Raw genomic sequence first — 24,956 nt, 5'->3', positions numbered from 1 at the left:
TTGGCCTGCTCCCGAGCGTAGTGTGCCGCTTGAGCTCAAACCTTACTTTTCTTTCCGCGACGAATTGGTGATTGAAAATGACATCATCCTGAAAGGACAGCGGGCAGTGGTTCCGCCAACGCTACAGTCAACATATGTTGCTGTCCTACACAAAGGCCACATGGGAGTTGAGCGCACCAGAAAACTCGCTAGTGACATCGTCTTCTGGCCAAGAATGCGCCAAGACATTGAGCACGCTGTCTTACAATGCTCCGCCTGTAACAGCAACAAAGCCCACCCGCAGAAACAACCTCTCATCAACCATCCTGTTCCTGAGCTTCCATGGTCAACCGTTGCTGCCGACCTGTTTGACTGGAACAACCACCAGTACCTATAGTTGTCGTTGACTCGTTGACTCGTACTCTGGATGGTTTGAAATGGACTCTTTGCCTGACAGCACTTCACGCTCAGTCATTGGCAAAATGAAACACCTCTTCGCGACTCACGGCATCCCAGAAAAACTCATGACCGACAATGGCAGTCAGTTCGTTAGTCATGAATTTGAACAATTCGCAAAAGAATGGAACTTCGTTCACACCACCAGCAGCCCTTACTACCCAAAGTCCAATGGCCTGGCTGAAAACGCTGTCAAACAGGCCAAGCAGTTGCTAAACAAAAGCAAGAAAGACGGTTCCGACATGATGCTGGGTCTTCTGAACTTGCGGCAACACCCCAAGAGACGCCATGGGGTCACCGGCACAGCGCCTACTATCCCGACGCACCCGCACCACCCTGCCAACCTCAACAAAGCTCTTGAGACCCAAGCCCTTGAACACCACCTCCGTCTCAAAGCAGTTAAAATCCGCCCGTCAGCAGCAGAAATGTCATCACGACAAGTCAGCAAAATACCAAAGACCACTGAGACCCAGTGAAGTGGTACGCATGCAAACTAAAAAAGGATTTCAGAAGCTTGCTGTTGTGAAGTCCGCCCGCGGCAGCCCTCGGTCGTATGTCGTCACATCCGACGGCGCAGACTATGTCCGCAACAGACAACATCTCCTGCCTGTCCGTGAACCCAGACCGCAGTGGACCATCTCTAACGACAGCGCTTCGAACAATGAACAGAGGCAGCTAGACTCATGTCCTCTGCCACAGGCAACTCTTCGGCACTCAGTTACTGTTCATCCCACAGCAACTAACCCAACCCCTCCCATGCCACAAGTGCCCAGGAGAATCTCTACCACCCCACTTCGCCCCGTGTCACCCACAACCCTCTCTCCCAAACCTCTGTCACCTCCACGTCCTGCGCCACCAGCATTGCCAGCCAGCCCTGATCTGATGCCTCCTTCAGTACCCAGTCAGCCCTGATCTGATGCCTCCTTCAGTACCCAGCCAGCCCTGATCTGATGCCTCCTTCAGTACCCAGTCAGCCCAAGGTCCAGTTCAAGGATACTCTCACACAACCCACGGTGACGCGCTGTGGAAGAGTTGTGAAGCCAAATCCAAAATATGTTGACACTTGATCACATTGACACTGAACGATGTTGGCAACAATTAATGCAGTCAGAATCTGTATTCGAACACAGAAACTAACAATCAAGACAGTGTATAGACATTGCAAAATCAAAATTGTTTAGTTCTTTTTTTTCAGGAAGAAAAGGAAAAGAACAGTTGACAATTTACTTGTTTTTTTTGTTTCAATATTTTATTATACCTTGCATGAAGAGCAGAAATTAATAACTTTACGTTTGAGTTTAGAGTTTCATGCTACTTTTGTTTTAGCATCGCTAAATTTGTTTTGTTACATCTCCATTGAGAAGGGAGATGTAGATTGTATTAGTTGTTTATTAGTTGTTGTGTTGGGTTGCGTCAATAAGACACTTCCTCTCCGCAGCCATGCTTGTATCTGAAGGCAGCTATGATTAAAAGGCTCTCAACAAATCCAGCTATCTGCATGTTATCTTGCAAGAATGAGAACCTTACAGCACCCAGGCAGTTTACTTTTGGTATCTTCTTCTTCTTCTTGGCGTTCGCAGAGGTTACACAATCAGTCCAGCACTGGTGATAAATGTTGTCGTTTTCTCCAACTCCTGTCGACTGCCGTATCCCCTGGCGTGACAAGACGGACGGGAGGGACCTCCAGTAGTTGGGGCTGGGTCCCTTTGAGGCATGGGACCCGACGCTGCTCCACCCTGGGGGGTCCTCAATGGGCGAGCGCCATTTCCATCTGTGCTGGTTGATTGTGTCATCATTTGCGTAAGTGCGTGTACCCGTGGTTTGTTAGAATGCGCCGTGCGGCCCGGGTCCTCCGTCTTCAGCATTCGGGGTTTTCTGTCGGGGTTACCTCACCCTTAGCTCATGGCCCGTACGTCCTACCCTGAGAGCACAGGGGGGAGGATTTGCCGGGATCCCACCCGGAGCCAGTTTGGTCCGCGGCCGCAAGCGGCTGATCTCCATATCTGAAGACCGTTCCCCTATCCGCCACCCGGGGACGCGCTGGGTTGGGGGTGGTCGCCCCACTGAAAATCCCACACTGGGTTAAGAAAGATCAGCCTGTCCCAGCACTTTTGGTATGTGACCAAGTAGACGGATGTAAATCACATGCAAAACCCTGGCCACATCTGAGATGGTGAGTCGAACTGTTTACACGGGAAATGTGCCTGTAGTATGTGTTCATTTCTTGCACCCACCAAGCAAGTTGTGTACATAGTATGTGTTCATTTCTTGCACCCACCAAGCAAGTTGTGTACATAGTATGTGTTCATTTCTTGCACCCACCAAGCAAGTTGTGTACATAGTATGTGTTCATTTCTTGCACCCACCAAGCAAGTTGTGTGCATAGTATGTGTTCATTTCTTGCACCCACCAAGCAAGTTGTGTACATAGTATGTGTTCATTTCTTGCACCCACCAAGCAAGTTGTGTGCATAGTATGTGTTCATTTCTTGCACCCACCAAGCAAGTTGTGTGCATAGTATGTGTTCATTTCTTGCACCCACCAAGCAAGTTGTGTGCATAGTATGTGTTCATTTCTTGCACCCACCAAGCAAGTTGTGTGCATAGTATGTGTTCATTTCTTGCACCCACCAAGCAAGTTGTGTGCATAGTATGTGTTCATTTCTTGCACCCACCAAGCAAGTTGTGTGCATAGTATGTGTTCATTTCTTGCACCCACCAAGCAAGTTGTGTGCATAGTATGTGTTCATTTCTTGCACCCACCAAGCAAGTTGTGTGCATAGTATGTGTTCATTTCTTGCACCCACCAAGCAAGTTGTGTGCATAGTATGTGTTCATTTCTTGCACCCACCAAGCAAGTTGTTGTGTACATAGTATGTGTTCATTTCTTGCACCCACCAAGCAAGTTGTGTACATAGTATGTGTTCATTTCTTGCACCCACCAAGCAAGTTGTGTGCATAGTATGTGTTCATTTCTTGCACCCACCAAGCAAGTTGTGTGCATAGTATGTGTTCATTTCTTGCACCCACCAAGCAAGTTGTGTGCATAGTAAGTGTTCATTTCTTGCACCCACCAAGCAAGTTGTGTGCATAGTATGTGTTCATTTCTTGCACCCACCAAGCAAGTTGTGTGCATAGTATGTGTTCATTTCTTGCACCCACCAAGCAAGTTGTTGTGTACATAGTATGTGTTCATTTCTTGCACCCACCAAGCAAGTTGTGTACATAGTATGTGTTCATTTCTTGCACCCACCAAGCAAGTTGTGTACATAGTATGTGTTCATTTCTTGCACCCACCAAGCAAGTTGTGTACATAGTATGTGTTCATTTCTTGCACCCACCAAGCAAGTTGTGTACATAGTATGTGTTCAGTTCTTGCACCCACCAAGCAAGTTGTGTACATAGTATGTGTTCATTTCTTGCACCCACCAAGCAAGTTGTGTGCATAGTATGTGTTCATTTCTTGCACCCACCAAGCAAGTTGTGTACATAGTATGTGTTCATTTCTTGCACCCACCAAGCAAGTTGTGTACATAGTATGTGTTCATTTCTTGCACCCACCAAGCAAGTTGTGTACATAGTATGTGTTCATTTCTTGCACCCACCAAGCAAGTTGTGTACATAGTATGTGTTCAGTTCTTGCACCCACCAAGCAAGTTGTTGTGTACATAGTATGTGTTCAGTTCTTGCACCCACCAAGCAAGTTGTTGTGTACATAGTATGTGTTCATTTCTTGCACCCACCAAGCAAGTTGTGTACATAGTATGTGTTCATTTCTTGCACCCACCAAACAAGTTGTGTAGGCCTACATAGTATGTGTTCAGTTCGTGCACCTGTCAAGCAAGTTGTTGTGTACATATTCTACATGCACCGTGTCCTGTTTGCTTGTTGTACAGTGTACTGAGTGTATCTTGTACAAAGGTGTACAGCAGGTTGACAAGGGAGTTGTCATGGCAACAAGATGTACCATATGCAATACTTCCCAATAATTTATTATTCTGTGAGCATTGTGGCACAGGCAGTCTTTTCACGGCTGCTTGCTGCTTTTTACAACCACACAGACACAGACACAGACACACAGGCAAAGTGTAAAATGTTATGCTAATGTGATAGGGTGGAGTGGAAGGGGGAAAATAGGCCAGGAAGCATAAATGAGACGCCAAGACAGAGGTTGCGATAACGTGACTTTTATTTACCGTACACCAGAAATATATATCAGAAGTAATCTAGAAGGCAGTGTCTGTTGACATATGCAAAGAAAAGAAAACATAATATGTGACCCTCCACCACAGATGAGTCGCATGTCACCTTTGCATAATTTTCATATTTTTACATTTTCCTAAAGAGTTTTTTATGCTCTATCCAGTGGTGAAAACCGTTTTAGAAAAGAGCGAAAACTGTTTGAGTTATAAGCCTGTGACTAAGGTGACCCTCACACTGTTACCAGACACTCCCCGGACTCGCAGAACCGCCGCGAGGTGACATGCGACTCATTTCGTGGTGGAGGGTCACATATAAGTACATGGCATAACAAGTAAAAAAGCACCATTCATACCAATGCATCCTAACCATACATACATTCCACAATAAACCTAATATATCAAGTGAACAGAGGGGGGGGGGGGGGGGGCGATGGGGAGACAGGACCTATTATTCCTTACTACACGAGGACACGTCACGCCTGCAAGCATTGAAGCGTGACTGACGAGGGCCGATAGGTTCAGGACCCGTAATTCTACACGTTACTAATGGGAGGTTACTCTAGCCATGACGTCACAAGGCACGCTACACTGCAAACAAATACACTCAGCTGACGCGGGAAACTAGCATACGGTCAACAACAAAACTGACGCCGGTCAAAATGGCTAACAGTAACACACATACATACGTACACAGCATAGGAGACAATCATACGCTCAGAACCCATCATAGAACCGATCAAACATCGCAAATAGAATAATACAAAAGAAACAATATCTACTTACAGTTCTCTCTCCAAGATCGCACAAATCCGTCGCAAGACTGTCCTCGACGAAACCCGGTCGCTGATATCAAACCAGCTCTAACACGTTTGTTCAACGGAACACACACACACCAAGTTCTTTTTAAACTCTCCTCGAATACCTTCTTCACCAAAATAAACGTTATAATGGCTCACCTACACTCCTTACATTAAACACAGTAATCGTTCAATGAAAAGTTAAACAGCACAAATCCAAAATCACGACCTCACTCTACGAAAATCACACGGGTCTGACGCTACCCCACGCTATCAGTCTAAATCATCATCATCATCATCATCATCATCATCATCATCATCATCATCATCATCATCATCATCATCATCATCATCATCACCATCATCATCATCATCATTACTTTGAGTGTCTCTCTGTGAAGATGAAGGTGGAGGTTTGACCCACACCAGTTGGGACGTTGTGCGTGACATGACATCCAGTCTCCCTATATCCTCTTCGTCGACTTTGGGCGACGCTTCTCTTGGCCTTGTCTGCACGAAGACCACGACTTTCCTCTCTAAGCCATGCACGTCTAGACTGCCTGCCACTACCACGCGGTCCGGCCCCGCCATGGTGGACAAGCTTCTCACACTCGCAACGTCTCTTGGGTTCAGCACTGCGACCGGTACACCCGTCTGCTTCACACCTCGCAGCATACCGCTAGCTGCCCATACCCGGTGAAAGGGTAACCAAAGTGTGTCCTGCAGTGAACCTCTGTATGTCACTATGAAGACATCCCTGTATCGTGGGGGCTGGGGGCTGCTGCTGCTTCTGCCTGTCACTGTCAGTCACAACACCAAGTGATTAAGGGTCCTTGTCTACATTTTTATACCGAAATCGCCATTTGACCATTAAAATGCAGAGTCTAATATCAACAAATATCAACAATACACCCCCTTTCGATCAGGAAAGACGAAACCAGTGTAGCCGTTTGAAAATTCATTGTAGTATTCCAGCGTAGTACTCATTATGAGTTATTTCTAATAATATGCTGACTGTTAGCAAATAATAACAGACATGTCGAGAAAAAAGATATCAAGCATGAGCCTTTTAGGCGAATTGTTTGTTTGTTTGTTTATTTGTTGCTTAACGTCCAGCCGACTACGCAGAGCCATATCAGGACGAGGAAGGGGGGGATGAAGGGGGCCACTTGTCAAGCGATTCCTGTTTACAAATGCACTAACCCATTACTTGTGTCCCAGCAGGCTTTAGTAAAACTAAATTAATACCTACTGGAAGATTACCAGTTTCCAGTATGTTAAAATAGGCTTAACCTATCTACTGCTGGACTTACATCAGAACACTATGGGTACGCATTACCGTGAAGCTGGCAGTCAGTGCTACCAAATGTCGTCTGTGTCTACCACTCGGTGGTGACTTAATGTGGGTCTATGTAAGCAGATGCCAGCGCAAGCAGTCTGATGCAGAGTCAGGAGGCGGTTTGGTACAAGAGAACCTTAGAGGCCACATCCTCGGCCGTCTAAGGGATCTGTGTGTCTGGAGGCACATTTGGTTTCTGAGGTTCAAGCGGAGCTGTTGCCTCTGCTCCCAAGTTCCCGTGTCTGGAGGCGTTTCAGGTCTCCTCTAGCAGCCGGCAGCCAGCTGTCTACATCCCCCCCCCCCCCCCCCCCCGCATTTTTATTTTTTATTTTCATACAAAGCCGGGATTTCCCGTGTAACATGCCCCTAATGGCTTTGCCGAGAGGGCGTAAAACTTTCATTTTCCTCCATCAGAACACTAACAGATTAAACTATACATGAATCGCGAGACAAGCGGCAAGAGAAGAGATTTTTGGAAAAAATACAGGTGAATGAGCAAGAAGGCAGAAAAAAGAAAAGAATTCATGAAGAAAAAGAGAGCATGACAGGAAAGAGGAACCAAAAATCTACCTAACAGCAAACTAGAAAGCTCCTGCGGTTCCAAAAACAGGAGGGGCCTTTAATTTCATAACCGCAGTGCCCCACTGCGGGATTTTAGGCGAATGTTGATATCGTTTGTGAGACATGTCTGTTTTCATTTGCTGACAGTCAGACACATACCGTTTAATTCGACCAAAAGAAATTTCGAAGCGACCCCGCGAATTAGACAGAACAGCCGCAATGGGAACTGGAGCGCTCCTACCTGATTATGCCTGTCAGTCAAAGAATTCTCGTGACCTGGGTCAGCCAATCAGAGTAACACACCTTACGTGATGAATATTCACAGGTCAAATGCGTTTGACACACAACAAACCATGTTGAACATGCGTTTCGGTTGCTTCGCTTTTTCTTGTTGAACAGAGAGCGACAGATTTAGAACCGACTCCAGACGGATGGGAAATGACGTAAAGATACATTTGACGTAAAGCGAGTGATCCAATTTCACTTGATTTTCCGAACTTTGATAATTTAGATTTCAAGTGAGCGAGTCGGCATTGCACACTCAGAGGATGGGCGGTGCCTCGCTGTTCCGTAAAGCACCCACCGACAAAACTCGCTTTTCGGTATTTTTTTTTTTTAGATAAAAAGAGTATTATCTGACAGCATTTGAAGTGTAATTCTTTTGAATAAATCACACTGATATTGCTGATTTAAATTTTTACTTTGTCTTGTTCATTTTTAGCTTGATAAACAAAAAGGGTCCATGCCTGAACGTTATAACATTTAGCCGGGTCACCTAGAATCCGTCCTGATTGGTCAAAAAGCCATATGGGGCACTGAATTGGTAATACAGTAGGATATCCTTATTTGGAAAATGCCAAGCGCAAAACTCCTCTCAAATCCCGTGCATTTCGTGCGTTTAAAAAAAGCGTGGACAGCGCTCCAGTGTCAAACTGTTGCTGCACTTGTTTGGGCGTGGCTATAAGCATAGTGACATGAATTTGATTGGTCAGTATTTTTAGGCAAAGCCCACGTTCTCAGCAAACATTAAACAAAATATTGGAAGCGTGAGTCACGCTACCCCAAAATAAAATCTTTTTTCACATATATTTTTTTTTCTATAACTTTTTCCCCCATAGTTCATTCATCATTTGACATAATTTTGTATCGAAATCTAACCATAAGATTATTGAAAAAAAGCAAAAATGTAGACGACCACCTTTAAGAACACACTCATCACTACCTTTCTACTTTATAACAACTAGGACAAAATTATTTTGACTTTAAAGAACAAACATGCGATTTCTTCCAACTGATATTTACTGGTTGGGTCACACTGTTTGAACCATGCATATTACAAGAAACTTATACTACATAGGTGTAAGTTTGTGATTCTCTCAGTTTTTATCTGTTTTTGTTGTTTTTAATCTTTAGTTTGTTAGTTTTGTTAAAACAACACATATTTATTCCAGCAAAGCTGGAGGTACACAAACGCTATTACTTAGGGGAAGGGCTCCTAATATGGACCGCTTTTTGTTTCATGCTGATAACTAGCTTGTTTTCTTGCGAAGAAGTTTCATTTTGTGTTTGGTAGTCTTGGTCTCTTATGTTAACCGTTAGGCCTAATTAGAGTAAAATAGCTTTGATAGACATTCAGAAAAAATTAAATACAGAAAAAAATCACAAATGGTCCATATTAGGAGCCTGGGCGCCTAATATGGACCAGTGGAGAGGCCTTCACGAATCGCTGTAAAAAGCCCCCTATACTTCAAAATAACATGATACAACTTAGTGTGCAGGTCAGACTAATTAAAATATGCTTAAGGTGTATCTGTTTTGGGTGGATGAGAGCATTATTTGAAGCACACCAGGAAACTAAAGAAGCTTATCAAAAACATAGTGAACATAAGTGAAATTATCAACTTCCACGAAAAGAAGACTATTTGTTATATTTTGTTGAAATCTCGAGGGCTAGTTATAGGTTATTTTCAGCAAGCTTCTTAATGAATTAATGAAAATAGCCTTTAGCTTTTATTTTCTTCGATTTGTTGAAGGTGGTCCATATTAGGGGACTCACACATACTTTGATATTTTGCTATTATGTTTTGTTTGCAGTAGAAACTCGGGGTCAACACTGCTAAAATGTAACAAATACGGTCTTAGCTGTCATATATAGCAAGTTTTGTGTGATAAAATCTTTGGCTGTGGACAGAAACGAGTCCGTTTTAGGCGGCAAATTTAGAGTGAATGCTGCCAAACGTGAAAAAAATAGAAAAGCCTAACGGTTTTGAGGTTTGTGTTTCTGCAACTGTTTTGACATGTGCAAGTTATCCAGAGAGGATGAATACAGCGAATGAAATTGTTTTCAGCGCTCCAGCGCCGTTAGTTTGTCAGAACTGGAGGTGGTCCATATTAGGAGCCGGTCCATATTAGGAGCCCTTCCCCTATATACTGTAATCGACTTGAGAAATGTTCATACCGATAATACAATAATAAAAAACGCTCGCGCTGGACCCGAGTACTCTTCAGACTGGCTCGCTCCCCCAGTATGAAAGTTTTTGTCTTGCGCACGTTTAAGACCAAGTGATTGCTCTGTGTGAATTACAGGCATTCCCTTTGCTATATAAATACATTGCATGCGAGCCGAGGATGTGCGTGGTGACTGGCCTTTCTCTTTTATTTGATCACAGTGAAAATGCACACACATATTCACACACACACACATTCTCCCTCCCTCACTCACTCGACTCTCTCTCTCTCTCTCTTACACACACACACACACACACACACACACACACACACGAGTACAGACTCATGCACGCGCAGACACACACACACACACACACACACACACACACACACACACACACACACACACACACACAAACAGTAACACTAACACATGTGCACAAAATGAACACACACACACACCGCGCGAGAGAAAAAGACTACAGGGAGGCATGACGTCATGATGCATTAATTGACGTCAAAGACTTTCGACCGTGACGTAATCTTTTTATGACGCTATATTTCTCGTCACTGTGTGACGCGTTCGGCTGTTCTATCAGCTCAATGGCTGGCTGTTGCTCCGAGAATTCCTCCCACCGCCAAGTCGTTTTTGTGGTTTATTTCGCATTTAGGTCCCAGGTAACATTATGAAGTTTTAATACGATCAATCGGACCTATTATCAAGTTAGTGTATCAACTTTTGAACGAACTGCGCCCAGTAGTTTCCCAGCAATAAGCTGTTAAGTCGAGACAGACAGACAGACACACAATTAAAGTCTGCTGAGCCCAAGTACTAGCGTACTCGGGGATAAAGAAGGAATCTTTGTGCACAAATTGGGAACATACTAACTAAAATACGGTACGGTGGGTGACAACAAATTCTTTGATTTTTTATCCGTCGCCACCCATGCCCAGGGCAAATATTTTGGGGTGGAATTTCCGAGACTACGGCATAATGCTCGCGCAATTAGACGACCTCAAGATGTTTTGACGTCAATGCATCGTGACGTCATCCCGTCTCTGGGGCTTTTCTCGCGCGCGCGCTGCGTGTGTGTGTATGTGCACAAGTGTGTGTGTGTGTGTGCGTGCATGCGTGCGTGTGTAGGTGTGTGTGTGTGTGTGTGTGTGCGTGCATGCGTGCGTGCGTGCGCACGCGTGTATTTGTGCATGCGTGTGTATGTGTGTGTGACAGGGCAACCCGTCAACAATTAAACAGTAAAGAGTTCTAACTCGGTTGCTATTGTCCAATCTCACACCGTAGAAGGAAGCTAAGGCAAGTTCAGTATACGTGCGGTCACGTGGTACGATACGGGCCCTCGAGTCGAAGTGTTGGCGGGCTGGAAGGTAGGATTTTCACTTAGTATTCAATATATACCAGTCATTCATAACTACTATCAATTAGATTATGTTTCTTGCGATGCTAGCTTATCCCTCCTTCATTCCTACTATGCTCAGTTCTTTGGTTTAGCAAGAGACGTCCATGAAAAATTCGAATCGCATGATAAGGTCAAAGTGCACCCATACTAAGGTCAAAGTGCAATTCTTTCAGCAGCTTTTTGTGCATTCCCTCGATCTATTGTACACTCTGAAACATTTCGGGAGGTTACCAGCTACCCATCTTTGTATTGTGAACAAAAACACGAATGTGGAGGTCCTTGATCGCATGAAAACAAAATGGTGTGTGGGGTCCCAGTTTTTTCTAAGATCAAAGTGCACATGTCTGTAAATCGGCAGAAATGCTAAGGTCAAAGTGCTTTTTCAGATCATAGAGACTGCCCTCCATTTATAGTCTTTAAGGCTATTACATTGAAAACATTGTTGTAGAGGCTTCCTTGTAGCCGAAAATTTGTTTGGGGTCCCATACCATGGCAGTCAAGAGAATTATGTTACAAAATATTCACGGTATGCGAGGTTGTGTCTTTCATTTGAGACTCTCGACAGCATTCATGAAATCAGTCATGAAGTGGTGGTGGAAGCCGGTGGGGATCAGGAGGAAGTAAAACAAAGTCGACCCAGTGAAACCCATGGTGTCAACTTCTATGTCCCAGGAGGTCGGTGAGGAGGAGCAGCAAGAGGAGGTCAGGGCCGGACTAGGTAAGTACTGGGGGGGGGGGTTACAGATGGGGGTCCAGGGGGCTAAGCCCCCTTGGTGGGGGTTGCAAGGGGGCGAAGCCCCCTTGAAGCTGAACGTTTTTTGATATTTCTGGAGGGAAAGGAAGCGTCTCCTTGAACGATAAAGGTAAATTCGATGCAACCCCCCCTCCCTCCCCCACAAAAAAAGCGTTTGGGAGGTACATGCTTAAGCCAGGGGGGGGGGGGGGGTGTTGCACAACCCCTGTAACACCCCCCCCAGTCCGGCCCTGGAGGTACTACCAGGACAACCATTGGCCCCCACAAAAAAAATCACATCTGTGCAACACCTGCGGCAAGATGTATGCCAGAAAGTGGGCCCTGGTAGAACATGAGCGTCATTATCACAAGATTGGCGGTGGCTCGAGGTAGCCTACACATGCCTGTATTGTGACAAGGAGTTCATGGCCAAGTACTCCTTTGAATCGCATATCGATGGGCACGAGGAAAAGAAGCCTTTTTCTTGCTCTACCTGCAACAAGATTTTTGTGTGAAATAAAAGCTGTTCCACATTCATAAAATAATGTTCAAGAGAACTTTATACTGACCAACTGATTGACACAAACTTGATCTATAATATGTGACCTGTATCAATCTAGTCAACTCTAAGAATATTTCACATATTCAAACCAACCTCCTTCCCACTACCAGCACTAGCCTGACATACTCAACATCCACCAAATTATTTTCGGAAAAAATTCTTTTTTGTTTTTGAACAAGAATGATGATAATTATTTTCTTTCCCATATTGGGTGTTGGCTAGCCCAGATAAAATATGTACACTCAGACACTTGAGTGACCTCATTTCTGACACTATGACATCATAACATGATGTCATCACCAAGAGTAGCCAAGACTGACCAAATCAAACAATGACATCATAGCTTAATGAGGTCAAGACTTATACCCTTGATAGCTCAGTGGACATTTTCAGTGGTCAAAATCTTTTCCAGCAAACATTTTCCTGCTGGGATTCTAAAATTTGATGAAAACAAGCCAAATTTTGGTCATGCCTGCTGATTACCAACAATTTAGTGAAATTTAGAGGCTTTTGCTCCCAAAATAACTGACAAAACCTCAATGTAAAGCTTTTACAAACATGACCCCATTGTGACCCCAAAATGGGACTGGGGTCAACCAAACTACGGTCACGTCGATAGATTAGGCAAAAAAAGAAAAAAAAGTGTGGTTAAGGTAACACAGCCAAAATAAATAGGGTAATAATAATAATAATAAATGAGCATTTATATAGCGCAACATCATAACTTTAGAATTATGCTCTTTGCGCTTGACACATTTAAAATTAAAACACAGTTATACAAGCATTTACATCTACATTCATAGTCAACAACGCTTAATTAAAAGCATACACCATCAAACATACATTACAACAGATTCTTCCACTAACTAAGTAATAAAAAAAACATGAATAAAATAGGTAGTGAAAAATCACAAAAACAACAAAAACACTACATGCAGCCTACTGATGGACTGAGAAAACAAAATCAGGGGTTGTATTTCTTGAAGAGGTGCGTTTAAAGTGCTCGTTTGAATGCTTGGGTTGACTGAGAGTGGCGGATGTGAAAGGGGAGAGAATTCCATTGTGTGGGTGCGCAGAAAGTAAAAGTGCGTTGTCCGTATGTTTTGGTTTTGGTGTGTGGAATGGTAAGGATGCGACAGTCAGAAGAGGCACGGAGTTGTCTTGCTGGAGAATAGACGGTGAGGAGTTCAGAGAAGTAAGCAGGAGACGAGCCAGAAAAGAAGTTAAAGCAGAGGGTGGACAGTTTGTAGTCAATGCGGGCTTGAATAGGTAACCAGTGCAGTGTGTGAAGAAGTAGTGTTGCGTTATCTCGTTTTCGTGCTTTGAGAATGAGGCGTGCTGCCGAGTTTTGGACTTTTTGTAGTTTATGCAGGAGGTACAGAGGACAGCCAGAGAGAAGAGAGTTGCAGTAGTCAAGTTTAGAAAGAACAAAGGCACAGACAAGAGTGTTAGTTGTTTGAGAGGAGAGTGTGTGGCGAATGGTGCTGATCTTACGAAGCTCAAAATAAGTTGCTCTACAGACTGAAGATACAGTACTCCTCGGATAAGGTGACCCCCTTGGGACCCAAAATATTCGTGATCTTATCCGAGGGACACGTTAACCGATCCTCGGATAAGATCAATTTCAGTATAAAAAATTGATCTTATCCGAGGAGATCAGAGTTTAGTTTGAGGCCCCATAAAAGACTTCCCGCCAATTGAAAGTCAATGACGTGATAATGGGCAGATCCAGAGAGAGACACACACTGACATAGATACTGCCACTGACACAGAGACCATCAGCTGCATTAGAGAGAGAGAGAGAGAGAGAGAGAGAGAGAGAGAGAGAGAGAGAGAGAGAGAGAGAGAGAGAGAGAGAGAGAGAGAGAGAGAGAGAGAGAGGAGGTGAGGTAAGACAGACATACATAGAAAGAGAGGAGAGACACAGACAAACTGATCATGGTGACAGACAGATATAAAGAGAGGAGACGGAGAGAGAGACATAGAGTTAAAAAGAGGGAGATCGAGAGAGAGAGAGAGAGAGAGAGTAGGGGGGGGGGAAATTGAAAGAGAGAGAGAGAGAGAGAGAGAGAGAGAGAGAGAGAGAGAGAGAGAGAGAGAGAGTAGGGGGGGGATTAAAAGGAAGAGAGAGAGAGAGAGAGAGAGAGAGAGAGAGAGAGAGAGAGAGAGAGATTGGAGGCTGAGAGAGAGAAAGAGACATGATAGGAGAGAGATGGCCAGAGGGGCAGAGATAGAGAGAAAGAGAGAGAGGAGAGGGGTCGGAGAGTGAGAGAGAGACAGACAGAAACAGAGACCATGAGAGAAGAGAGAGAGAGAGAGAGAGAGAGCTTCCAAATATCTCAAATCTTCAACAATGTCTTTTATTTTGGCCTAAAATTGGCACTACTCAAATATCGCTTATGACATGCATTAGGGGAAGGGCTCCTAAAATGGACCGGCTCCTAATATGGACCACCTTCTGTTCTGACAAACTACCGGTGCTAGAGCGCTAAAAAAAGTTGTATTCACTGTATTCACCCTCTCTGGATAACTTGCACATGTCAAAACAGTTGCAGAAACAGAAATCTCAAAACCGTTAGGATTTTTCTCTTTTTTTCACTTTTGGCAGCGTTCACTCTAAATTTGCCGCCTAAAACGGACTCGTTTCTGTCCACAGCCAAAGCTTTTATCACACACAAATTGCTATATATGACAGCTAAAACCGTATTTGTTACATTTTAGCAGTGTTGACCCCGAGTTTCTACTGCAAGCAAAAAATAATAGCAAAATCTCAAAGTATGTGCGAGTCCCCTAATATGGACCACCTTCAACAAATCGAAGAAAATAAAAGCTAAAGGCTATTTTCATTAATTCATTAAGAAGCTTGCTGGAAATAACCTATAACTAGCCCTCGAGATTTAAAACAAATGCAAGAAAAAGTCTTCTTTTCGTGGAAGTTGATAATTTCACTTATTTTTACTCTGTTTTTGATAAGCTTCTTTAGTTTCCTGGTGTGCTTCAAATAATGCTCTCATCAACCCGAAACAGATAAATCTAGAGCATATTTTAATTAGGCTGACTTGTACACTAAGTTGTATTATGTTATTTTGAAATATGTATGTGTGGGAGGGGGGGGGGGGGCGCGGGAGATGGAAGCTTGCTGTATGTTATGTAATGTATATATTGTGTGTGATACGTGGAAATGTGATACTATTTATTTGCATGTATGATACAGGTACAAATGTGATAATTGTAGGCTTATACTAGTGATTACTGTGTGTGATACATGAAATGTGATATGAATGCTGTTTTTATATGTTATACTCTTACTTTCTCCCAAGCGCAAGACAAATTCTTCTATGAAAATTGAAGCCAATAAAATTTGAGTTGAGTTGAGTTCATATAGGGGGCTTTTTACAGTGATTCGTGAAGGCCGCTTCACTGGTCCATATTAGGCGCCCAGGCTCCCAATATGGACCCTTTGTGATTTTTTCTGTATTTAATTTTTGCTGAATGTCTATCAAAGCTATTTCACTCTAATTAGGCCTAACGGTTAACCTAAGAGAGAAGGACTACCAAACACAAAATGAAACTTCTTCGCAAGAAAACAAGCTAGTTATCAGCATGAAACAAAAAGTGGTCCATATTAGGAGCCCTTCCCCTACAACATGAGGTCAATTCTAGCCTCATGCCTCTGCAGAAGGGGAGCGGGCACACTGCAGTTAAATCTGTCATCATCCACGGGTCTCACTCTGTCAAAGTGGTTTCCGTTGGCAATTTGATTGGTTCAGCGACTTTTTTGGCGGGAACTGTTTTCCAAGTTTTATTGGCGAAAGATTTCCTCATCCTTCTCTTTGGGGTTAAATAATCGGGCCAAATTATCTGATGACGTTTACATTTGTACGTCACTTCTCTTTTGACGTCATATGTAGAAAAAAACTCTGTCAAGGCCGCAAAATTGGGAGATTTTTGTCTGTTTCAGTTTCGCTTGATCTTAAGCGGTGGTCTTCTGCAGTTTAGAGACCAGAACGGGGGTCACCTAAAAAGAGGTGTTCCCGTATCCGAGGTCACGCTAAAAGAGGTGTTCCCGTATCCGAGGTCACGCTAAGCGAGGTTTTCTTAGTCATACAAAGAAGGCTTCAGGTCGGGACCAACACCCTGATTGATGTTATCAGAGGTGTGACCTTAAACGGTAGTGACGTTAACCGGGGAGTACTGTATATGTTTGTTGAGGGTCATGTCAGATGAAAGGGTGAATCCAAGGTTTCTAGCTGATGGTGAGAAAAGAATGTCGGTGTTGCCTATTTGAACAGAAACAGGTTGGGGAGAGGGAAATGTAGTGTTCTTCTTTTTGCACAGTAAGACTTCAGTCTTATCATCATTCAGCTTGAGTTTGTTATCGACCATCCAAGATTTAACATCAGTGATGCATGTCTGAATGGTCTGGATGGCGGAATGTGTCTCTGCAGGGGGACTGGGTTTATACAGCTGGGTGTCATCAGCAAAAGACTGATTTAAAACAGAATGTTTTTGAATCAGTGTGGAGAGGGGCTTAGTGTACATGATGAAAAGGATGGGACCGAGTACTGAACCTTGAGGAACGCCGAAAGAAAGTGGGGCTGGAGCAGACATCTGGCCATCGACAAGCACAACCTGAGTCCTGCCAATGAGATAGGACTCAAGCCATGCTAGCGGTGGACCGGAGATGCCGTACAGAGTCTGAAGTCTATGGAGAAGCGTGACATGATCAATCGTGTCGAACGCTGCAGAAAGGTCAAGTAGGGTAAGCACTGACACATCACCACCATCCAGAGCAGACAGAATGTCACTGATTACTTTAAGTAGGGCTGTTTCAGTACAGTGAGAAGGGCGATAAGCGGACTGAGAGTGCGAGATCAAATCATGGGTGTTCAAATATGACAACAGCTGCTTCAAAACTACCTTTTCAAAAACTTTGGACAAGAATGATAAGTTAGATACAGGACGATAATTTTTCAAAATATTGACATCAAGACTAGGTTTTTTGAGAAGTGGTTTGACAAGTGCAGTTTTAAACAATGATGGAAAAACACCAGATAATAGGCTATCATTGACAATTTGAGTAAGAGTTGGCAACAACACATCAAGATTCTCAAAAAGCAGTGGTGTGGGTATGGCATCAAGTGGACAAGTTGTTGGTTTGGACTTCAGAATAATGGATTTAAGGTCTTTAAGGGTAGGAAGGTAGGCAATCACTTTTTTTTTTAAACTTTTTTTCTAATGTATACAAATTAAACCTACTTGACAGGGAAATAAGTGTGCGACTATGAATATTCTTTTGAACAATTTTGAACTTACCTAAAAAAAAACAACTTAGAAGATCAGAGGAATTCGAGACGGAAACAGTTCATGGCTCAATTGGTGTTTGTGGCTTTCTGCACTCGTTTTCTTGTTTTCAATTTTGTTGTTGTTGACAAATGTAATAAAAAGTTATAGGGTCGGCCTCTAAAAATAGGGTAGGCCGAGTTACCGTAACCACACCTATTTTTTTTATTTTTTAGGCCTTATCAATCCCTTCAAGTGTTCAAAGTTTCAAAGCTCTAGCTTCAAAAACGCATGAGATAACATCAATTTTAAGTTATAATGAATCGAACATGACCCCCCCCCCCCCGTGACCCCAAAACTTGACGAGGGTCAATCAAACTTACGTCAAGTCGGAAGATTATCAAACCCTTGAAGTGTGAGTATCAAAGCGGTAGCTTCAATAACATCTGATATAACCTCAACGTTAAGTTTTATAAAACGAACATGACCCTGCTGTGACCCCCAAATTGGACGAGGGTCAACCAAACTGGGGTTACTTCGTGAGATCATCAAACCCTAAAAGTTTCGGCCGGCCGGCCATACCACCGGACACATATGAATCCTAATACTCACCAATTACTCAGGTAAGTCAATAACTATAAATGGAGGGCAGTCTCTACGATCTGAAAAAGCACTTTGACCTTAGCATTTCTGCCGATTTACAGACATGTGCACTTTGATCTTAGCAAAAACTGGGACCCCACACACCATTTTGTTTTCATGCGATCAAGGACCTCCACATTCTTGTTTTTGTTCACAATACAAAGATGGGTAGCTGGTAACCTCCCGAAATGTTTCAGAGTGTACAATAGATCGAGGGAATGCACAAAAAGCTGCTGAAAGAATTGCACTTTGACCTTAGCATGGGTGCACTTTGACCTTAGCATGCGATTCGAATTTTTCATAGACGTCTCTTGCTAAACCAAAGAACTGAGCATAGTAGGAATGAAGGAGGGATAAGCTAGCATCGTAAGAAACATAATCTAATTGATAGTAGTTATGAATGACTGGTATATATTGAATACTAAGTGAAAATCCTACCTTCCAGCCCGCCAACACTTCGACTCGAGGGCCCGTATCGTACCACGTGACCGCACGTATACTGAACTTGCCTTAGCTTACTTCTACGGTGTGAATCTAGTGTTTGTAGTTCATGTTGCCGATCGCTTTATGTATTGTGTATATAGAGATTACACAATGTTCTATTAATAACTCACGTTGGGAATCCTGAGACTTTCTTTGTTTAGTGGGGCACTTACGGAGGTCGAGGCTTGGTGAGAGCAGGAAGGGAGGTAATGCAAAAAACACAAAAGCGCGCAATTTAGACGCAGTTGACTCCCTTTACCTACACTCTATAGGCCCATTGCAGAAACTCAAGTTAACAACAGCATTTCTACTCGGCGCGCGCGGTATGAGAATCACGGGTCGTAACTCTCTGGAATTGGTCATCCGCCGCCATGTTGGATGCCTTGCACGATCTCTGACAGTGCTTGAGCGTTGGGTGGCGACTCGACAAAAGTGAAAATGACACGTTGTGTGGCCAAAAACTGCAGTCAGCAGGCACACTTTAGGATCCCTTAAAGGCCAACATCCACAGGAATTTTTCTCCTGGAGCGACCTAAACTTGAACCCGAGGCAGTTCGCCAAAAAGAACCGCCGATCACGAGAAAAGCATGCGTATCGCATGCGAGACGATTTGCAAGCCAGCCAGCGCAGCAGCGGGTGGGGATCTGGTCTCGGCAAAGAAACTACAATGCAGTGTTTGGTCTCGGTGAGACTGAAAGAGAGACAGAGAGCACGAGAGAGAGCGACAGAGACACAGTGATTGATACAAGGCGCACAACTCTTGTAAAGTTGTCGTTGCACGTCCGCCTATGGCCAAAGTGATCCGGGTTCGATTCCCGGCATGTGTGGTCTATGTTTTTTGTGTTTTTTTTTTTAATTCTTGTTTACTATTGTTTATTATGAACGTTTTAATGGTTTTTTTTACTCTAATAATTTTTTTAATTGTGTAAAATAAATAAAAATATATATATATTTTTTTTTAAATCCACGTGCACAAGACACAAACTTTCATACTGAGGGAGCGAGCCAGTCTAAAGAGTACCGGGTCCAGCGCCAGCGTTTTTTTTATAATTTCGCTTCACGCGACTTGTTATTTATGTATCCAAAACATCATAGAACGTGGTACAATGCATGAAAACAACGCCGACAGTAAACAAGATGTTATCTGGGCAGTACATTGGGTTGAACTAAAAGAAAAAATTTCAACCAATTTGGTTGAAAAATGAGGGCGTGACAGTGCCGCCTCAACTTTCACGAAAAGCCGGATATGACGTCATCAAAGACATTTATCAAAAAAATGAAAAAAAAGTATGGGGATTTCATACCCAGGAACTCTCATGTCAAATTTCATAAAGATCGGTCCAGTAGTTTAGTCTGAATCGCTCTACACACACACACACACGCACACACGCACACACACACACACGCACATACACCACGACCCTCGTTTCGATTCCCCCTCGATGTTAAAATATTTAGTCAAAACTTGACTAAATATAAACACAAGTCGCGTAAGGCCACAAAAAAAATAGGTGTGGTTACGGTAACATAGCCAAAAACAAGTCGCGTAAGGCGAAAATACAATATTTAGTCAAGTAGCTGTCGAACTCACAGAATGAAACTGAACGCAATGCCATTTTTCAGCAACACGCTTTTCTGTACCTCTCTTCGTTTTAACTTTCTGAGCGTGTTTTTAATCCAAACATATCATATCTATATGTTTTTGGAATCCGGAACCGACAGGGAATAAGATGAAAGTGTTTTTAAATTGATTTCGACAATTTAATTTTGATAATAATTTTTATATTTTTAATTTTCAGAGCTTGTTTTTAATCCAAATATAACATATTTATATGTTTTTGGAATCAGAAAATGATGGAGAATAATCATCAAAGGTATTTATCAAAAAAATGAAAAAAACGTTCGGGGATATCAATCCCAGGAAATCTCATTAAATTTCATAAAGATCGGTCCAGTAGTTAGGTCTCAATCGCTCTACACACCATCCGGCTTTTCGTGAAAGTTGAGGCGGCACTGTCACGCCCTCATTTTTCAACCAAATTGGTTGAAATTTTGGTCAAGTAAAAAAAATATGTTTTTATTAAACGATTCAAATTTACGTTCATGACGTCATATCCGGCTTTTCGTGAAAGTTGAGGCGGCACTATCACGTTCTCATTTTTCAACCAAATTGGTTGAAATTTTGGTCAAGTAATCTTCGACGAAGCCCGGACTTCGGTATTGCATTTCAGCTTGGTGGCTTAAAAATTAAGTAATGACTTTGGTCATTAAAAATCTGAAAATTGTATAAAAAAAAAAGTTTTTATAAAACGATTCAAATTTACGTTCATCTTATTCTCCATCATTTTCTGATTCCAAAAACATATAAATATGTTATCTTTGGATTAAAAACAAGCTCTGAAAATTTAAAATATAGAAATTATTATCAAAATTAAATTGTCGAAATCAATTTAAAAACACTTTCATCTTATTCCTTGTCGGTTCCTGATTCGTGAAAGCGAAATTACAACATTTAGTCAATCTGTCGAACCCACAGAATAAAACTGCACGCACTGCAGTGTTTTCAGTCACGAGAATAAAACAGCTTCGTCAATCCACGCGGCAAGGAAGTCGCTCAATTTTTGCGTGCAACACGAAGTAAACAGACATCCAAGAATAGCGACGGGTTCAAGTTTAGGTCGCTCCAGGAGAAAAATTCCCGCGGATGTTGGCCTTTAAGTTGTTTACCATCAGGGTGACAACTGGAAGGAAGTTACTGAGCGGAGAAGACGATTATAACTGGTTATTTTTTGCTGTGTGCAGTGCGCTAATCAACAATTGTCCATCGGTTGTGCCTTTAGAGTGAACACTGTGATAGGATGCTTTGAAAATTATACTTTGCAGTAGTTACCTGAGCTGCATTGTACCTCATTTGCCTGTCTTGAGAGCTTTATCTTGTGAATTTTGGTGCACTGTCTGCATGGTAATTTGAGATAAAGAATAAATAAATGAATATAATAATGTATTCTTGCTTTACTTTTTATATTTAGTCAAGTTTTGACTAAATATTTTAACATCGAGGGGGAATCGAAACGAGGGTCGTGGTGTATGTGCGTGTGTGTGTCTGTGTGTGTGTGTGTGTGTGTGTGTGTGTGTGTGTGTGTGTGTGTGTGTGTGTGTGTGTGTGTGTAGAGCGATTCAGACTAAACTACTGGACCGATCTTTATGAAATTTGACATGAGAGTTCCTGGGTATGAAATCCCCGAACATTTTTTTCATTTTTTTTTTTTTTTTTTATAAATTATGTCTTTGATGACGTCATATCCGACTTTTCGTGAAAGTTGAGGCGGCACTGTCACGCCCTCATTTTTCCACCAAATTGGTTGAAATTTTGGTCAAGTAATCTTCGACGAAGCCCGGACTTCGGTATTGCATTTCAGCTTGGTGGCTTAAAAATTAATTAATGACTTTGGTCATTAAAAATCTGAAAATTGTAAAAAAAAAATAAAAAAATTATAAAACGATCCAAATTTACGTTTATCTTATTCTCCATTATTTGCTGATTCCAAAAACATATAAATATGTTATATTCGGATTAAAAACAAGCTCTGAAAATTAAATATTTAAAAATTATTATCAAAATTAAATTGTCGAAATCAATTTAAAAACACTTTCATCTTATTCCTTGTCGGTTCCTGATTCCAAAAACATATAGATATGATATGTTTGGATTAAAAACACGCTCGAAAAGTTAAAACAAAGAGAGGTACAGAAAAGCGTGCTATCCTTCTTAGCGCAACTACTACCCCGCTCTTCTTGTCAATTTCACTGCCTTTGCCATGAGCGGTGGACTGACGATGCTACGAGTATACGGTCTTGCTGAAAAATGGCATTGCGTTCAGTTTCATTCTGTGAGTTCGACAGCTACTTGACTAAATATTGTATTTTCGCCTTACGCGACTTGTTATGTTGTGCTGTTGTGTTAAAAAGGCAGATCCCCTTTGGACTCATGCATGCACAGTTTTCTTCATTTTGTCTGCATACACAGTGAAATATGCAAAAAGAACAAGAGTGCAATGAAGAAAACTAACAAAGACGGCATCCAATATGGCGGCGCGAAGAGAGTATGAACGGAGTTGTGCCCCTTATGGCTAAAGCTAGCTGATCCATTTGATAACGTCACGCCGAGTAAGAAGAATGAATTGGACCTACACTGAATCAGGGAGATGGAAAGGTGGAAGACGTGAAAAAAAAACCGTTTCGATGACGAAACCATCTGTTGTTTATCTAAACTTCGCTAATAAATTTGGGCAACAGCATAGAAAACACACACTGCATACACCGCACACACACACACTGCACAAACACACACACATATATACCTGTTTCACCAACATGCAGATCATTAACTGCACACACACACACACACACACACACTGCACACACACACACACACACACTGCACACACACACACACACACACAATCACACACACACACACACTGCACACACACACACACACACACACACACACACACACATACCTGTTTCACCAACATGCAGATCTTTCAGCACGACCCCCACCTCCCTGCCGCACTGCACACAGACTGTAGGGTCGTCGCCTGCACTGTGACCTGGACCTGAGTGTTGCACAACCCGCGGGGCCGGGCCGTCACAGGGCAGCGGGGAGGGGGCAGCTGTGTAGCCGTAGACAGCCATCCCCTGATCCATGTAGCGAGTCTGCTGAACGTGACGAGTGACGGAGGGCGGTGTCCTCAGCGGCTCTGTCAGGATGACCTCTGTCAGCAGTGGAGGTCTGATTGCATGATATTGGGAGGCTGACCACACGTGTAGGTCTGTGACACGGCGCTGAAGTTCAGTGCACAGGGGAGTGAAGATTGTATCACTGTAACACATTGTGTGAGGATCAAGTGCGCTTTTTTATATTTAGTCAAGTTTTGACTAAATATTTTAACATCGAGGGGGAATCGAAACGAGGGTCGTGGTGTATGTGCGTGTGTGTGTCTGTCTGTCTGTGTCTGTGTGTGTGTAGAGCGATTCAGACTAAACTACTGGACCGATCTTTATGAAATTTGACATGAGAGTTCCTGGGTATGAAATCCCCATACGTTTTTTTCATTTTTTTGATAAATGTCTTTGATGACGTCATATCCGGCTTTTCGTGAAAGTTGAGGCGGCACTGTCACGCCCTCATTTTTCAACCAAATTGCTTGAAATTTTGGTCAAGTAATCTTCGACGAAGCCCGGGGTTCGGTATTGCATTTCAGCTTGGTGGCTTAAAAATTAATTAATGACTTTGGTCATTAAAAATCTGAAAATTGTAAAAAAAAATAAAAATTTATAAAACGATCCAAATTTACGTTTATCTTATTCTCCATCATTTGCTGATTCCAAAAACATATAAATATGTTATATTCGAATTAAAAACAAGCTCTGAAAATTAAATATATAAAAATTATTATCAAAATTTTTTTTTCGAAATCAATTTAAAAACACTTTCATCTTATTCCTTGTCGGTTCCTGATTCCAAAAATATATAGATATGATATGTTTGGATTAAAAACACGCTCAGAAAGTTAAAACGAAGAGAGGTACAGAAAAGCGTGCTATGCAGCATAGCGTAACCACTACCCCGCTCTTCTTGTCAATGTCACTGCCTATGCCGTGAGCGGTGGACCACGAGTATACGGTCTTGCTGCGTTGCATTGCGTTCAGTTTCATTCTGTGAGTTCGACAGCTACTTGACTAAATATTGTATTTTCGCCTTACGCGACTTGTTTTTTCTTTTCTTGGAATTAGCTTTTTTAGTGAGATATTACCCAATATAGCTATTCTGATGGACACGTGGGCGAATTCGGGGACTGTGATTGGATGGTCTCTTCCGATCATCAAAGCATAATGCTACGGAAGTCGGCCATTTTTAAAATGGCCGACTTTCTTATCTCGTAACTCCACACTAAATACCCCACTTCCTCTCTGAAGTATTGATGTACAACCCATGGCACTAACATTCATGTAGTCGTTTATAACTGAGGTTGAACAATTCGAGTGAAGGGG

At 42.6% G+C, this 24,956-nt stretch overlaps 2 protein-coding genes across 2 annotated transcripts; one reads left to right on the top strand and one right to left on the bottom strand.

Annotated features, from left to right (window-relative positions):
- Positions 1–461: 461 nt before the first annotated feature.
- LOC138956505 (uncharacterized) lies at positions 462–911 on the top strand. The gene has a single exon (XM_070327846.1). It carries the CDS (start codon positions 462–464, stop codon positions 909–911), a length of 450 nt encoding a protein of 149 aa, XP_070183947.1.
- Positions 912–4,605: 3,694 nt separating this feature from the next.
- LOC138956503 (uncharacterized) lies at positions 4,606–23,784 on the bottom strand (the record flags this gene model as incomplete). Its single annotated transcript, XM_070327845.1, is given in 2 exon segments — positions 4,606–6,233; positions 23,423–23,784. Coding segments are annotated over 2 exon segments (889 nt in total), but the record flags the coding sequence as incomplete, so codon positions are not given.
- Between the last annotated feature and the right edge of the window lie 1,172 nt (positions 23,785–24,956).

The sequence above is a fragment of the Littorina saxatilis genome, unplaced genomic scaffold, assembly GCF_037325665.1.
Source record: "Littorina saxatilis isolate snail1 unplaced genomic scaffold, US_GU_Lsax_2.0 scaffold_452, whole genome shotgun sequence".
NCBI lineage: Eukaryota > Metazoa > Mollusca > Gastropoda > Littorinimorpha > Littorinidae > Littorina > Littorina saxatilis.
Note: the sequence above shows the minus strand (reverse complement) of the source record. Positions and strands in the feature narration are given on the sequence as shown.

Excerpts from the sequence above, each read along its gene's own strand:
- LOC138956505 (XM_070327846.1), top strand. The coding sequence starts at position 462 with ATGAAACACCTCTTCGCGACTCACGGCATCCCAGAAAAACTCATGACC.